Here is a 17,606-nt window from a genome sequence, read left to right as displayed (position 1 = left end):
TACCCAAATCGCATCCCATCTTATGCGGGGTCTGTTATAGACCACCAAAACAGATGTCCTTCTATAGCGCATTAGAATCCACCTGTTTCAATCGGGTCAATATGCATGACCTAGAAATTATTATCCTAGGTGATTTTAATACGAATCTGGCAAGTACAAATAATAACCTTATTAAGGCAATGAGAAACTTGCTAATATCTCATGGCCTGACACAACTGATTGACGAGCCCACTAGAATAACAGGCACATCCAGGTCCATCATAGATCTTATCCTGGTCTCCGATCGTAACAAGATAACGCAGTCTGGTGCTTGTGATTATGGTCTTAGTGACCACAAGCTCATATATTGTACTAGGAAAGCTAGGAAGACGATTTTCAACAAGCACAACACAGTGAAGCTTCGTTCCATGAATCATTACTCACGAGAACAGTTTGTAGATGAACTGGGTAGAACAGACTGGTCGCCAGTTCTAAATTGTACCGATGCTTATAAGGCTTGGTCTAATTTTAAGTAAACATTTCTTACTATTATAGATAGAGTAGCGCCTCTCAAAGAGATACGAATAAAACAGAGGACGGAGCCCTGGATGACTAATGAGATACTGGGTTTAATTAGAGATAGAGACAGATTTATTGCCAGATTTAGGAAAAGTGGAAATCAGGAGGACTATAATGGCATCCTGTACTATAGGAATCAGGTGAATTATTGGAAGGATAAAGCCAAAGCTGATTATTGTACTAAGATGGTGCACCAGAACAAACACGATCCAAGGAAGCTTTGGCAAACACTGAAGACCCTAGAAGTTCACACAAAGCCTAGTAACAAAGTAGACAGGATAGGACTCTTGATAAACGGTGAGCTCAACTCTGATAGGAACACCATAGCCAATCACTTCAACACCTTTTTCACAACCATTGCCACAAAACTAGTTAAATCCCTCCCTACAGGTTCTGGGAAGTTTGGGCTGAGGTACGTTCAGGAGTATTATAAGGACAAGTCCTCAAAGTGTTTCAAACTGCATAAGACCACTCAAAAAGAAGTGTTTAAACTACTGGCTAGCATAAGTGCCAATAAGGCTACAGGGTTAGATGACATTACTGCGAGGTTTGTTAAGGATGGTGACTCAATTACTACTCCCCCAATAACCCACATAATAAATTTGTCTATTGGTTCAGGATTTATCCCAAGCGACATGAAAAGGGCTCGGGTAACACCTCTTTACAAGAAAAACGCAAAAACTGAGGCAGGTAACTACAGGCCTGTTTCAATTCTAGGTATTATTTCGAAGGTCTTGGAACGTACCGTATACAATCAGTTAGATACCTACCTCAGGGAACGTAATCTACTATACGGTATGCAATCTGGTTTTAGAACGAACTACTCAACAGACACCAGCTTAATATACCTTTACGATCTGATAAAACAGGAATGCGACAGAGGTAATTACACGGGTTTAGTCTTGTTGGATCTTCAAAAGGCATTTGATACAGTGGACCATGATATTCTATTAAAAAAACTTCAGGCATTAGGAGTGACGAATATTGGCTGGTTCAAGTCCTACCTTACGGGTCGCAATCAACTAGTACAGGTAAATGAAGCCCGCTCAGATGACAGAGAGATAACTTGTGGTGTACCACAAGGTTCAATTCTAGGACCGCTACTGTTCCTGGTCTATATTAACGACATGCCAGGTGTGGTCAACTGTAAGTTACTGCTATTTGCAGACGACTCCGCTCTAATTGTCTCAGGTAGGGACCCAGTTGAAGTAGAGGAGAAACTGAGTGTCGAACTGTCATCGGTCCAGGACTGGCTCATAGATAATAGGCTGTCCTTACACCTCGGTAAAACGGAAAGTATTGTCTTCGCATCCAAACCCAAACTCAGGAAACGCAGCGATGTACAGGTCAGATGTGGGGTTAATGTCTTGGAGTCAAAACAAGAGGTAACCTATCTTGGAATACCCTTAGATCAGTCCCTCTCAGGGAATGCTATAACAGATAAGATTGTTTCCAAGTGTTCACATAAAGTCAAATTCTTGTACAGAAAAGCCAGAAATTTTGATCTGGAAACAAAGAAGCTTCTGGTCTCAGCCCTGTTACATCACTTCGATTACGCTTGTAGCTCTTGGTACAGTAGTCTGAGCAGAAAAAACCAGTCCCGGCTACAGGTTACACAGAATAAGATAATTAGATTCATACTAAACCTACCTCAACGTAGTCATATTGGTATTGAAGAATATCGTGTCCAGCAGCTGAAGCTAAACCAGGTTTACAATGTCATTCATAATTCTGCTCCTTCATAATGATAATAATGATAATAATAATAATAATAATAATAATAATAATAATAATAATAATAATAATAATAATAATAATAATAATAATAATAATAATAATAATGATAATAATAATAATAATAATAATAATAATAATAATAATAATAATAATAATAATAATAATAATAATAATAATAAAAACTCTATTGAAACTATCTTGAATAATAATGATAATAATGATAATAATAGTAATAATAATGATAATAATAATTATAATAATAATAAATATAATAAAAATAATAATAATGATAATAACAATTAATTAATAATAATAATAATAATAATAATAATAATAATAATAATAATAATAATAATAATAATAATAATAATAATAGTAATAGTAATAATAGTAATAATAATAATGATAATAATAATGATAATAATAATAATAGTAATAATAATAATAAATGATGATAATAATAGTAATAATAATAATAATGATAATAACAATAGTAATGATAATAATAATGATGATAATGATGATGATAATAATAATAACAATAAAAATAAAAGTGATAATAATAATAATAATAATAATAATAATAATAATAATAATAATAATAATAATAATAATAATAAAAAAATATAATAATAATAATAGAAATAATAATAATAATAATGCCTACATATACCAAAGGCTTTTTCCCCCTTACATGGGAGGTAGCACAAAAAAAAAAAACCACTCCCACCCATTCCATCCCCTACATACTCCACTCCCCTCTACCCCCATCCCTCGCTCTTATCTTAGCCCCTCCTGGATGACGGGTCATCCCTGCATCTTGTTCACTGCCCTGGGTCAGAAGCAGTGTCGCAAGACACAGCACATCCACAGCAAGGCCGTTTAATTAATTCGGCGACCCCCCTTTCTGTCCCCTCATGCAGAAAATGAGAAGACGGGGAGAAATCCCTTCGGTCTGCGTCAATTTATTTCTCATACATACTCCCTCATCCACCATCCCCTACCCACTCCACTCATGCATCACAGCATCATCCATACACAACCCTTCTCCATTCACCCCTATCTTCTGTCCTCTACCATCCTTCCTCAACAGACATTCCCCTTTCTCCCAATGCCCCTTTTACCCCATCCATCCATCTCATCCTAGGTCGCCCCCTCATGTTCACTCCTTCCACCTCTGCCTTCCACACTTCCTTTACTAATCTTTCTTCACTCATTTTTTCCATGTGTCCAAACCATCCCAATACTCTTTCATCAACCCTATCTCCCAACTCCCTTTCCACCCCTGTTCTCCTCCTCACCTCCTCATTTCACACTCTATCCAGCCTAGTAACTCCTATCATACCTCATAATAATAATAGTAATAATAATAATAATAATGATAATAATAATAATAATAATAATAATAATAATAATAATAATAATAATAATAATAATAATAATAATAATAATAGTAATGATAATAATAATAATAATAATAATAATAATAATAATAATAATAATAATAATAATAATAATAATAATAATAATAATAATAATAATAATAATAACAATAATAATAATAATAATAATAACAATAATAATAATAAACAATAATAATAACAATAACAATAACAATAACAATAACGATAATACCAATGGTAAGTTAACTTGTCTAAGAAGTTACGTTATCTCCCTCAGATGGGGATCTTCCTTTAAACACCTTCCACTCCCCCTCCAACCCTTCAATGGAAACCTCGTAGCACGACATCAAACTCGCTCTCGGCAGGATTTACCCGAGTGGTGCGTAGCAATGTGATGGCTCAAGTCCTCCAGCTTCTGGGCCGATTTCAGTTGCACCAGGTCGACAGACCAGTGCGCGTCGCTGTGGGCCTGGCAGCTCTGCCGCGCATGGTCCCACGTGAAGGGCTTGGCGTCCGGGTTCTCGAAGTAGTCCAGCGCCAACTTGATGCACGTATCGCCCAGGGACGAAAAATCATGGGGGCAACCTGGAAAAATATATATTAAACAAAAATAACAGACAAATAAATAAATAGATAAATAACAAAAATAACAGACAAATAAATAAATAGATAAATTGATATATACAAATGAATAAATGAAATAATAAATAAATAAGAATAAGTATAAAATAGACAAATGAATGAATAATGAATAAATAGACGAACATGAATAAATGGATAAATAAATAGAATAAGATTAATTGATAAATTAATAAATGAATCAATAAATTGCTCAGTTATGACCAATTGATGATCAATTAAGAGATATATGAAATAAATCAAGTTAATAGGTAAACAAGCCAAAAATAAGTAAATAGTACACACACACACACACACACACATACACACACACACACACACACACACACACACACACACACACACACACACACACACACACACACACACACACACACACACACACACACACACACACACACACACACACACACACACATATATATATATATATATATATATATATATATATATTTCTAAATAGAAATGTAGTAGCACATTTGTAAATAACACACAGGAACCCACAGTCGGAGAAAGAATAAACTTCGAATAAAGAATAATCCTATATTTCGGCTATCAACTGTAGCCCTCTTCAGGAAAGTACATAAGATAGAGAACAGAGGGGACTTATAAACTACAGTAAGAAGAGATGTGGACAGTTGACCTCACTCAGGCGCGGGGCAAACTGGGGTGGCGGAGGAGGGAGGGGGTGAGGAGAGGGGAGGATGTAACGTCCGCACCATCTTATTTACTGCTGCGCGTGAGATTATGTCAGGTGTCCAGGTATTTCTAAAGGGCAGTGGACACCTGACATAATCTCACGCGCAGCAGTAAATAAGATGGTGCGGACGTTATATCCTCCCCCTCTCCCTTATCCGCCACCCCAGTTTGCCCCGCGCCTGAGTGAGGTCAACTGTCCACATCTATTCTTACTGTAGCTTATAAGTCCCCTCTGTTCTCTATCTTATGTACTTTCCTGAAGAGGGCTACAGTTGATAGCCGAAATATAGGATTATTCTTTATTCGAAGTTTATTCTTTCTCCGACTGTGGGTTCCTGTGTTATATATATATATATATATATATATATATATATATATATATATATATATATATATATATATATTCATGTGTGTGTGTGATAGTGGTAAAGGGAGTTTGCGAGATAGCGAACCGGAATAAGAGCCGGAAATCTAGCGCGTCACTCAATACTTCCGGTGCACAGGGGGATGGCGTTTTTTTTCCCTCGACTGAATAAAATCATCTGCCGGCAGCCGGAGGCGAGGATTAAAGCAGAGGAACAAATACCAGCTTGATTTGTTGAAAGATGGAGACATCGGAGCTAATAGAATAAGATAGAAGGTAAAATAAAATATGATAAAAATAGATTAGAATAAAATAAATTAAATTAAATAAAACAAAATAGAATAACATAAAACAAGTGTTCATTTAAATAATCGAACTGTTGTTTGGTTCGCTTGTTTATGAATTTTTTCGTTTAATTCCAAAATACCAAAACACACCAAGGAAACTCCATTGGAGATACATTCCAGGTTCGTCAATAACGACGGAATAATTAAAAAAAAAAAAAAAAAAATCTATTCTTAGCATCTGACCCAGTTGTGGACCAAAAGTTCCCATGTCGATAAGTCCTTGCTTTGTACACATTTGAAAACTTTTATTGCGTGCTATTGCCTCACTGGGAAGGTTGTCGAATTAATGACGACTAAAATACAGCAGTTATTCTTTTAGCCTTTTAATGAAGTATACGTTGTAATAATTGAACTGCTTAATGTCTGGATTAATGCTATCTTTGTTTATCTTTCTATTTACATTATTTTTGTTCTATTTTCGTTTATTTTTCTTTTCGTTTTATTCGCTATCTCTCACAGACTGAAGTCGATAAAACTCTGCACTATTGAACATAAAAATGTACCATTTACGTTGAAGTGCTATTATTAGTATAGTCATGCAAGTAATGTTTATTCTGTATGGCCTCCTGACTGGATTTTACGACCTATATAAGGAAAGACAACTATGTTTTCATATATTTTGCAATGTGACCCATAGGTCACAAATTGTATTGCCAAACCTTATTTTTGTAATTATGATGTATCGCGACTGTTTTGTCATTCAGACAACTGTAACACTATGAGAACGTTAATTGGACTATGGTGACGAGGGAGTGAATGAAGTTCGAGTGGGATTTTATTCTGGTTAGTGCGAGTGTCGACCTAGGCTGGGTTGGCGGTCGAGCTCCGAGGAGTTTCCGACCACAGAGATGACCGCGGGCCTTGGATCGCGCTCCTCTGAGTTACAAGAACTGAAGAGAACTGCCCATGAAGACCAAAGCCTGGCTCCTTATATACACATCTTGCGTACGCTACAGTAGCAAAGGACCCAGCCTTGCGGGAACATGGCCCGGCAGGGCCAAGGTTGTGCTTTCATGAGGATACAAATGCCTGTAGTACAGACGTAATATGGACTTAACCTACACAATAGTAATATAAGGCCGAAGACCATCTGTTTCTACATAACAGATCCATTCCTTGCCCATCCCATTTCTGCAACGACGATACTATAAGTCAAAATGAGAGACAAGTATTTTTTTTGCGTGAATAATTCAAATAAATAGATAAACACAAGTGCAAACGCGAAAATAAATGAATAATGAAAGTGTTGATACTTGTTGATTTTTGAAAGCACATTTCCAAACAGGTTTCGTATGATGACACTATAGATGATTTTGCTGCAAGGAAGTCAAGAAGAGTCAGGTAAAAAAAAAAAAAAAAAAAAAAAAAATGAAGAAAACTTTTATTTAATAGTATTAGCATAGATCTCAACATGTATGCATTGAGTTCTATGGTTTTAGATTGGCAAGATTACCTTTTCAGTTTATCTTAGGTAGGATTTGCAATAAAAATGTATAATGGTGTTATTCTATTAAAATTGACAAAAATCATTAGTATACTTTTGAGTCTATACTTTTCCTTGCTGTGTACGCATATACGTGAAGATGATTTATTAATAAAGTATGTTGTTTTTGTTGTGGAAATTGCGATGCTAGTTGTGTTCGAAATTGTTTAGGTTATTATTTCCAGCCCGGAGGAGGGAGGGAGGGCGCCATAACGAATTCTTGCCTGGGGCGCCTGATGAACTAGAAACGACCCTTTCCTATCGGCTGGAGGAGTTTGAACAGGTACTCCAAGAGAATTTTTGCAAGTCGGTATTAGGACTCTTTGGGGCCCCGAGACAGACAAAGAATTTTTTTCAAAATTGAGGATTTCATGTCCAGTAAATCTACAACAATCGATAATAAACACTAATAAAAAGAGGTAATTTTGGTGTGATAAGTATAGTGATGTGTGTGTGAATGTAAGAGCATGTCGGGCCGGGGGTAGCAGAAAATGCTTGTTCTCGAGGGGTAGGGGTGGTGGTGGTGGATGTTGTATGGGTGCTGTGTGTGGAGGTAGGGAGGGGGGATTCTTGGGTCTTCAAAGGGCCCAGGAACAAAGTGCTGGCCGGACCTCCCTCCCGTAGGCCCTGAGTTTGAATGTGAATGAAGAATGACAGAAGAGGAACAGAAGTGGAATGCCCTTCCGTATGTATACTTTCTCCCACAAATATATATATATATATATATATATATATATATATATATATATATATATATATATATATATATATGCTGAAAAACCAAAAGGAAAATAACAGAAATGAGACCGAGCGCTTTCGTCTATTTATACACCTTGAAAATGTCGGAATAGACGAAAGCGCTCGATCTCGTTTCTGTTATTTTCCTAATGTTTTTTCGGTATAATTAGAGTCACGCGTTCAAGTGATTTCTTCCGTATATATATATATATATATATATATATATATATATATATATATATATATATATATATATATATATATATGTATATATATACATATATATATTCTTCCACATCCTTCATACATGTGGATTTTTATTTGATCCTATGACCTTGTGATGCCTATCTCGAATCAAGAGATTTGCTCTTTCAGTATCACCAATCCCTTTCTGTGACCTGAGCACCATAATTAGTTCTCTTCTTTCTTTTAATGGTGATATATTTTGTGCTCTTAGTCTTTCTTCATGCAAAGACGGGAATTATCTTTATTCCTGCTCTTTCTTGGTATTCTCTCGATCCTGTTTATGTCTTTCTCTTTGTACGGGGGACGATAGCACTGCTTCATATTCCAATCTAGGACGGATTGAGGTCTACGAGTTTCTTAATCTATTCATGTGTAGTGAAAATCCACCATCATGTTCTTTGTCAACCCGTACGTCTTGTGTGCGTGTGTATTTACCTAGTTGCATTTTGTTGGAAGGGAAGCTACGCTCGTGGGGTCACGCCTTTGTATCTCACGGTGTCTAGTTTGTTCTTAAACTCATGAATGGTTTTTGCGCACAATATTTCATTGTCCAGTTTGTTCAAAGTGTCCACCACTCTATGTGGAAAACTGTGTGTATTTACCTAGTTGTATTTACCTAGTTGTATTTTACGGGAAGGGGAGCTATGCTCGTAGGGTCCCGTCTTCATATCTCATTTTATCTAAACTATTTTTAAATTCATGTATTGTTTTTGCACACACCACTTTCTCATCTAACTTGTTCCAACTGTCTATTACTCTGTGAGGAAAGCTGTTCTTTTTCAAATCTCTTCTATAGCTGTCTTTTTTTATTTTCTTTCCGTGTCCTCTTGTATTTCTGTCATCCCATTTTATCAGATTCTCTCTATCAGTAATTTCTATGCCTTTCATGATTCTGTAAATAGCTATCAAATCGCCTCTCTCTCTTCTTTGCTCTAGTGTCTGTAGTTCAAGTTTTTCTAGTCTCTCTTCATATGATAGTTTTGAGTGTTGGTGCCAATTTTGTAATTGCTCTTTGTATTCTTTCAAGTTTTTTTTTTATACATTTTTTTGTACTTGGTGACCATATCGTTGCTGCATATTCCAATCTTGGTCTTATCAGGGTGATTAGGATTTTCTTCACCATTTCTTCATCTAGGTATGTAAATGCAACTTTGATTGTTCTTATTAAATTATAAGTCTCTCCAAAACTCTTATTTATATGTTTCTCAGGTGACATATTATTCATAACAATGACTCCCAGGTCCTTCTCATTTTCTACTTTTTTTATTCCTTCTTCTCCCAATTTATATGATCCTGTTATTCTGTTTTTGCTTTTTCCAAATTCCATTATACTACACTTTTTTGTATTGAACTCCATCTCCCACTTCCTACTCCATTCTTGTACTTTATTTAGATCTCTCTGTAGTGATTCACAATCTTCTTCAGTTTTCACTCTTTTCAGTAGTTTTGCATCATCTGCAAAAAGGTCATATAGCTTTCAATTCCTTCATCCATATCATTAATATATATAGCAAACATTATTGGGGCCAGAACTGTTCCCTGCGGAACACCGCTTATTACTTCATCCCATTTTGAGTGCTGGTTTCTTATCACTACTCTCATTTTTCTTTCTTGCAAAAAGTCCTCCATCCAATTTAGTAGTTTGCCCTGTATTCCTCCTTCAGTTTCTAATTTCTTAAGCATCTTCTTATGTGGTACTTTGTCAAAAGCTTTCTTTAGATCTAAAAATGCACAGTCCGCCCATCCATCTCTTTCTTGTATTATATATATTAGCCTTGAATAGAAACATATTAAATTGGTGACGCATGATCGTCCTTGTCTGAATCCAAATTGCCTTGGATTTAACACTTTGTTTTTTTCTAAATATTTTACCCATCTACTTTTGATAATTCTTTCACAAATTTTTGCTATTGTACTTGTTAGAGAGACTGGTCTATAGTTGGTAGGTTCTTCTTTATTTCCTCCTTTATATATAGGTACTATATTTGCTTTTTTCCAATCTTCTGGAACTTTTCCTTCTTTCAAGGAACTATTTAGTATGCTATGTATTTTGTCTGCCAGTTCATTCCTGCATTCTTTCAGTATCCAGTTTGCTATTTCATCTGGTCCATGCGATTTTCTGACATCAAGATTACTCAAGTGTGTTAATATTTCATTCTTTGTTACTTCCATTTCTTCCATAGGGGGGACTTTCTCTTTCCATTCGTTCTCTTCAGGTTGTATGTTCTCCCTTGTAAACACTGATTTAAAATGTTTGTTAATAATTTCCGCCATTTCCATTTCCTCAGTGTATTCAACTCCCTCCTGTCTTAATTTCTCCAAGTCTTGTTTGTTTTTCAGTTTATTGTTTACAAATCTGTAGAATAGTTTTGGTTGATCTTTACACTTTTCTATGATATCTTTTTCATATTTTCTCTTTTCCTCTCTGCACATTTGTACATATTCATTTCTATAACAGGGATATATTTTCCATAATTCAGGTCTTCTGTCTTTTTTCCATCTGGTCCAGGCTTTGTCTCTTTTGTCTTTTAACTCCCTACAGCTTTTGTTGTACCAGCTTTTTACATATTCTTTTTCTTGTTTTTGTCTTGGGACATACTTTTCCACTCCTTTTTTGTAAATTTTTGTCAAAATATTCCATTTCTCTTCTACTGTTGTTTCTTCTTTGTATATTTCTTCCCAGTTTTCCTTTTGAAAGAATTCTCTTATTTTATCAAAGTTTGTTTTTTCATACATCATTCTTCCTTTTCTGTATTGTTCATTTCTTTTCATATATTTTTCTTCATTAAGTTCCAGTTCAATCAATGTGTGGTCACTTTTACTTATTGGTGTTTTATATTCAATTTTGTCCACTATTCTAGGTTCGGATGTAATTACTAGGTCTAGTCTCGATGGCTCTTCTTCATTTCTATACCTAGTGTTCTCCTGTATCCATTGTGTCATTGTATGGTCAGTAACCATCTCAAGTAGAGCGTTTCCCCATGAGCCGTCTCCACCCTTTACTGTCATTTCTTCCCAGCAGATTTCTTTGCAATTAAAGTCGCCCATCATAACTATTTTTCCTCCCTCTTCCATTATCTTGTTTAATGTTATCTTTGTGTCCTCTAACATACTTTTATGTTCACTCTCTTCCCATGAGGCTCTTTTTGGGGGCACATAATTTATCACAAACTTTCTGCTTTTCTTATATCTGTCTTCTACTTCCATCATTATCATCTCTACTGTATTCTTTCCATATGTGACACCCTTCACGTTTATATCCTTCTTAGTCAGGAACATAACTCCACCCCCTTCCTTTTTCACTCTGTTTTTAATCCAATAATTATATGCATCATGTCCTACACTGTTGGGTGGTAGTGGACCTTTTAATTTTGTTTCTACAATTCCCATTATGTCCGGTTCTTTTTCTTTCAAATAATCATTCAGCTCATTCAATCCTGTTATTAATCCATCTATATTTGTGTAAGACACTCTTAGTTTTCTGCCACTTCCATTGTGTTCTCTGTTTCCCTTTTGTTTTTCTCTTGTATGTCGACTTTCTTTAGTTTCATATTCACTACTCTCCAATAGAATCTCTCTTTTTCTGACTCCGTTCTTATCTCGTTTTTTTCCTTTGCTTCAAGTCTTTTCTGTTTTTCTTCTTCTCTTTCCTCTTTATTCATTTCCCTTTTTATCCATACCTTTATATATTGTTCACTTGTTGCTAGTTTCCCTGTTTTGGATAAGATATTCTCAGCCGTAGTTTGTGACCTGAATTTAATCTTAATTGGTCTGGTCTTGTCTGTACTATATTTCCCTAGCCTGAATTTCTCTTCGATTTGTTTAATTATTTCTGGTTCATCTTCCTGAACTAATTCTAGTAAATTTCTTACTTTTTCATTTTTCTCTTTGATTCTTGTGTTTCTATCTGGGTTATGTTTCTCTTCCATTCCTAATATAATTATACATTTCTTTCTGTCTGCTAAGTCTCTTACTATATTTTCCTTTTGTCTCATCACTTTAATAACTGAGTTTTCAGTTTGTTCATTCATTTGCTGTCTGATTATGTCAGTGAATGCAACCTTGCTATTTTCATGAATTTTTTTCCAACCCTCCTTGTTCTCCTTATTATTCTCCTTTAAGACTTTATTCTCATCTTTTACTTCTTTTAACTGTTGTTTTAATTCTTCAATTTCCTTAGTTAAGTTTTTGTTCGCCCTCTCTAGTTCTTCCAATTTTTCAACTCTGCGTATAATGTTGTTAACATGACCGAACCTACGCTCCAAGTCCTCGATCATCTTATCGACCTTTTCTTCTAGTCTTGTCAGTCGAGGGGGGGGGGGTTGTGTCCCCCCCCCCACCCTCTTTAAATCCCTGGAAAATATTCTCATCATCTACTGTATTGCTCTTATCTATACTTCTAATCTTTACATTTTTCTTAGACATTTCATCATCGCTAAATTGGTCCGGCCCTCGTTTGTTTAGATTTCGTCTGCCTGCCTGGGCCAAGTCCTCACCTTCCTCATTTCCTTCCATTTCCCTCCCCTTCTCCTTTTTCCTTACTTTCCCTACACCACGAGCAATTTCCCCCCCACCCTGTAAAAACAATAGGTACTTCCTTTGCTTTGGGATCCACGAAATTTCACTTTTTCTTCAGAAAGTCGTCTATGCCGTGCGTTCGTTGAAGTGTGTGTGTGTGTGTGTGTGTGATTCACCATCGTTCACCATGGTCTTGGATCACGTATTGGACTCGTGATCGACAGCTATTTCCCTCCCAGAAGAGATCAGAGCTCGTACATGACCGATCTATAGGTACTGCTGTGACCTTACACGCACACCCTAACTCCCCGCCCACGAGAGTTGGAGTAACAGCCCAATGTGCAGCGATACTGAAATTATTTTAGACCTGGGCGGGATTCGAACCCGGACTCCGTAGTGGCAGCTGGGAACTCTAACCACTGAGCCACGAGGTGTGTGTGTGTGTGTGTGTGTGTGTACTCACCGTCGATGACGACCCCCTTAAAGGCGAGTAAAACGCAGAAGGCGAAGAAGAGGAACATGCTGGCTCGACAGAGGACCCGAGTTGCTGTGGGGCGAAGGCACTACTGACGAAGTGAACGGCAGAAGCTGTTCCAAGATAGGAAGAGGAGGAGGTAGAGGAAGAGGAGGAAAACAGCAGTGATGGGAAAATAGGCAGAGATAAAAGAAAAGACATTCGGGAGTGATGTGGAGGGGGTATGTGGAGGTCGGAGGATCTGGCAGAGAAGTTTGGGAGACAAAAAGAGGAGGAGGAATAAGAGGACAAGGAGGGGGAATAAGAAGAGGAGGAGGAATAAGAGGAGGAGGAGGAGGAATAAGAGGACAAGGAGGAGGAGGAATAAGAGGACAAGGAGGAGGAGGAGGAATAAGAGGACAAGGAGGAGGAGGAATAAGAGGACAAGGAGGAGGAATAAGAGGACAAGGAGGAGGAATAAAAGGAGGCGGAATAAAAGGAGGAGGACGAATAAGGGGAGGAGGAGGAATAAAAGGTGGAGGAGGAGGAGGACGAGAAGGAAGGAGTAGTGACCTTTGCATTGACAGTTATGCTGATGTTGATCCAAGATGGTTCAACTGCAAATCCGAATAAAGGAAGATACGCAGGTGAGAGAAGTTCTCGTAGTGGTGGTGAAAGTCGTTGGGATGCTCCTGAAAATGGTGTTGGTGTACGTTTGGAGGGATGGGGGAATGGGGAAGAAGATGTGGGGATCGTGGGAGATGGTGGGGGTGAATTGGCGATAGCGCTAACGAAGTCAAAACAGGGAGTGAACGACCCTGGTACAGACAAAAGAATGCAGTCTAGTTTCTTCCTGCTTTAACCCCATCACTCGTACTCATGACTTATGTTTTTTTCTTTATTACTTGCTGCCAAGCGATTTCATTCGACCAAGGGAACTCCCATCCCCCCATGAGTATCTGTATGACGATGATAGGGGGTGACCCTTTTTCGCCCCAAGTTTCCCCGTTCAGTTCAGTAGAGTCGTCTCGACTCCACAAAAATAAACAAATATATAAATCGACAAATAAACAAATCAATAGACTAAACAAATAAAACAAACAAAATAGATAATTAAATATAATAAATGAATATATAATGACGCATTGTTGAAAGGGATACAACAGTTTCCTTCAAATTGCAATATACTTTGCATTTCAAAATGACGCTGAAAGACACCGTTCCGATGACATGAAGACATCGATCTTGAAGGGTTGCAAATTAATTCGGATAACCCTTTACAACACTGACACGCTGTATTGATTTTATTCTGGCTAAAGGGTTATCACACTGGGCTTCAACGGGATTTACCAGCGTCGACAGTTGAGAGTTCGAGTAAAAACGACTTCGGTTACAATGTTTTATCTTATAGTTTTCCAAATATCAAATTATCTTTACGTCATATTTAACATAGTTAAATGATGAAATACGAGATTGTAAACCTATACGAATTTTAGACATAGTGTTGAAATGTTCTTAGAGAAGTTTAGACTTCTGTAAGCGAAGTCATAATCTAGTTATTCAAATGGAGGTTGGAGGTAGGATGTGAGAGGAAATATAGCCCAGTGTGATAACCCCTTTAGAAGAAATTGATTTTGCACTTCGTGTAACGGATAAGGCAGGTAGGGAGGAGTGAATTTTATCTAAATTAATCCATCGTGATTCGAAACCCACTTAACCTTCCTGTCGAAATTTAACCCTCATTAGAACATCACCGCCCATCATTATCTGCAACCTTTAGATTCTTGTTATGGCTTTCTTGAGGGACCATGGCTCCCATATTGAGAACCACTGACGTTCATGTTTCACTTTCATGGTTACCTGACTAAATTCTGTAATGAGGGACATCAAAGGTGCCGCATAACCAGTGTCGTTTTTATAGTACTCGTATCTAGTCATCCATGAGGAACTAAGATGAGATGGGTGAAGGTGTGGGGGAGGGGAGTCGAATGGGTGTAGGTACGTGCCTTTGACTTGGCTACCTCCCTTATATGGGGGAAAATCGTGGTATATAGACCTAGCCATTATGGTTGAGCTGATTACAATGGTTCCGTACCCACTTCCACGAGCAGAGCCATTCCAATCCACTCGACAATTCACATGCCATTAGCATCATCAGTGGACCAAAAGGTCTCCTGTCGGCATGCTCCGCCTTTATAATCATCATAAAACAATATCGAATATTTTAAACCAGAACAAAATATATAAATATTGTCACCGTCCTACGAGATTAAACTAAAGGGGAAGGAATTTGTTTATTATGTTTTGGTTTGAAGTCGAAATTGTTCCCTCAAAAGAACGCGTCGACTCAGTGATGCAAATGATCGACCTTTCATTTTGCTAACGCCAAACGGTTTTATTCATTCAATGGATGGGCAAGGAACGAAATGAGGTCTTGAGATATTTTATTCAATTTGTGTATAAATGTCTATGTAGGCATGTGCGCAATTAATGTCAACGTGTCCTGGATGCGAATATGAGAACTGTCGTGTGAAAACAACAGTTGCTGAGCGGTTGACGACGACGCGACATGCGGCGCGGCGGGAGATTTCGGAAGGAGGGGTGGAACGGAGAGTAGGGGAGCGCTTACGCCTCTGAGAGAAGCAGGGGCGGGCCATGGGGAGGTAGGCAAGTGTGCGTGTGTGTACTTGAATGCATGCGTGTTGTGTGCACATGTGTGTGAGCTGAGGATTCTGGGTGTCAACCCAAGGAATAGGCTAACAGGGAATCCAGTTAACACATGTTCTGGATTTTTTTTTTTTTTAGGGGGGGGGTACAACAAAAGGACCAATGAATCTACAATTACATCCTACCCTGGAACCAATACTCCTATACATGAACACTGATCAGAGGCAGTGTATGGTGGGTGGGTGGGGGGTTATTTTCCTTAAGATTGGATGAAACTTTTCTTCTCACATGCTGAAGATTTGTTTGGTATTTCTAAAGGCTTGTTCAATGTATAGTGCTTCATCAATTGGTAACTTATCAAATGCAATCTATGCATTGCAGACACAAATGCACATATGCTGAATATCAAGAAACATTAGACATCTACTCACCTACAGAATAACAGGTGAAATAAGTTAATTTGATGGATGAATTTAACTGTAAATAGGTGAATTGGGAAGAGTAAATTGTTTGTCAAGGTGATGATTTATGGAGTAATACACTGTTGATAATGACAATGAACAACATAATAACTCATTGGGTAATAAGATTTTGAGTAGACAACACATCAGTAAGATTGGATTGTCTGTTTACCAAAGAACCTGATGTCATCAGGACTACTCAGCCACATAGTCTAGGGAACAACAATGACCTAATATGATAGATTCTTTTAAAGTACTTGTACCCCGAAGGAAAAAGGTAATCCTGAAGCTCTTAAATTCAATCTAAATGAGGGATATATATAAGCAAGAGATGAACTACATCTGCAAGGCAGAAAAGCAAATTTTAAATGACTAAAGACATTCTTTGATGAAAGAGACAGGAGGTAATTCAAGGAATTAAGATAGATGTTGTAAGAAATGAGAATTCTCCCCCAAACCTCTGTAGCTGAAAAGTTGGAAAATATGTTCCAAATGTAAAAGAGAAAGTTGAGAACAAATAGTTCAGCAGAAAGAGTTAAATTGCTCAAAATAAAAGATATAGTATAAGAAAAATGTAGAAAGAGAAGAAAAAATAGAAAAGATGAATATAAAAGAACTAGAATGTAAAATGATCTATAAAGATAAAACTGATCATTGTAAAAATGAACCACAACTTTTCTTTTATGAATTTATCAACAGCATACGAGACATAGGGAAGGCCTCATCACATTAAAAGCAGAAGTCTCTGAAGACACACTAACACAGGCTGAAATGATGAATATAAATTTCCATTTAGTATTCAGCCAATCTGTTGTCCCAGGTCTCTTGTGCAGGAAAGCTGTGGCCCCCATGAAGCCACCCATGGCTAGGGTTGTGCCAAGATGTCTGATGGGGCTTGAACTTTTGAGCCAGATACACTCTATGTCAAGTAGCTACTGCTTGGTCCAACATGGTGGGTGCATATAAACTTTCATGACCCCTGACTACTTCCATCAGAAGTAGACAATTTTCTTTCCTTGTTCATATAATCCATGCAGGAGACCTGGAAAAAGTCAGCTTACTTGGAATGATTAAGGGAAGTGGGCTTGTGGTAGACAGTGACAGACCTATATGGGTAGCTTACTGCAGGACATTGGAAGGGGAATGAAAGTTCAAGACCTAATGAGATTGACTCAAGATCGGAAAAGGTGGAGTTCCGTGCTTGCCAATATCAAAGACATGGCACCTTCATAAGGTAAGGGAAGACCCCTAGGACTGTTGGGTTAAAGAAGTACCCCCAAAGCTTAGTTTCC

General features: G+C 37.3%; 1 protein-coding gene across 1 annotated transcript in view; it reads right to left on the bottom strand.

Annotated features, from left to right (window-relative positions):
• LOC143026555 (uncharacterized) overlaps positions 1 to 13,351 on the bottom strand; it is a 35,681-nt gene extending 22,330 nt beyond the window's left edge. Inside the window, exons 1-2 of the mRNA XM_076187138.1 lie at positions 13,196 to 13,351; positions 4,071 to 4,283 (exon numbers count right to left, since the gene is read on the bottom strand). Of these exons, the coding sequence (XP_076043253.1) occupies positions 4,071 to 4,283; positions 13,196 to 13,253 (271 nt within the window). The 5' untranslated portion in view covers positions 13,254 to 13,351. The remainder of the gene's footprint in view (positions 1 to 4,070; positions 4,284 to 13,195) is intronic.
• Between the last annotated feature and the right edge of the window lie 4,255 nt (positions 13,352 to 17,606).

This window comes from Oratosquilla oratoria, chromosome 1, assembly GCF_046742065.1.
Source record: "Oratosquilla oratoria isolate Oo_2021 chromosome 1, ASM4674206v1, whole genome shotgun sequence".
Classification (NCBI taxonomy): Eukaryota; Metazoa; Arthropoda; class Malacostraca; order Stomatopoda; family Squillidae; genus Oratosquilla; species Oratosquilla oratoria.
Note: the sequence above shows the minus strand (reverse complement) of the source record. Positions and strands in the feature narration are given on the sequence as shown.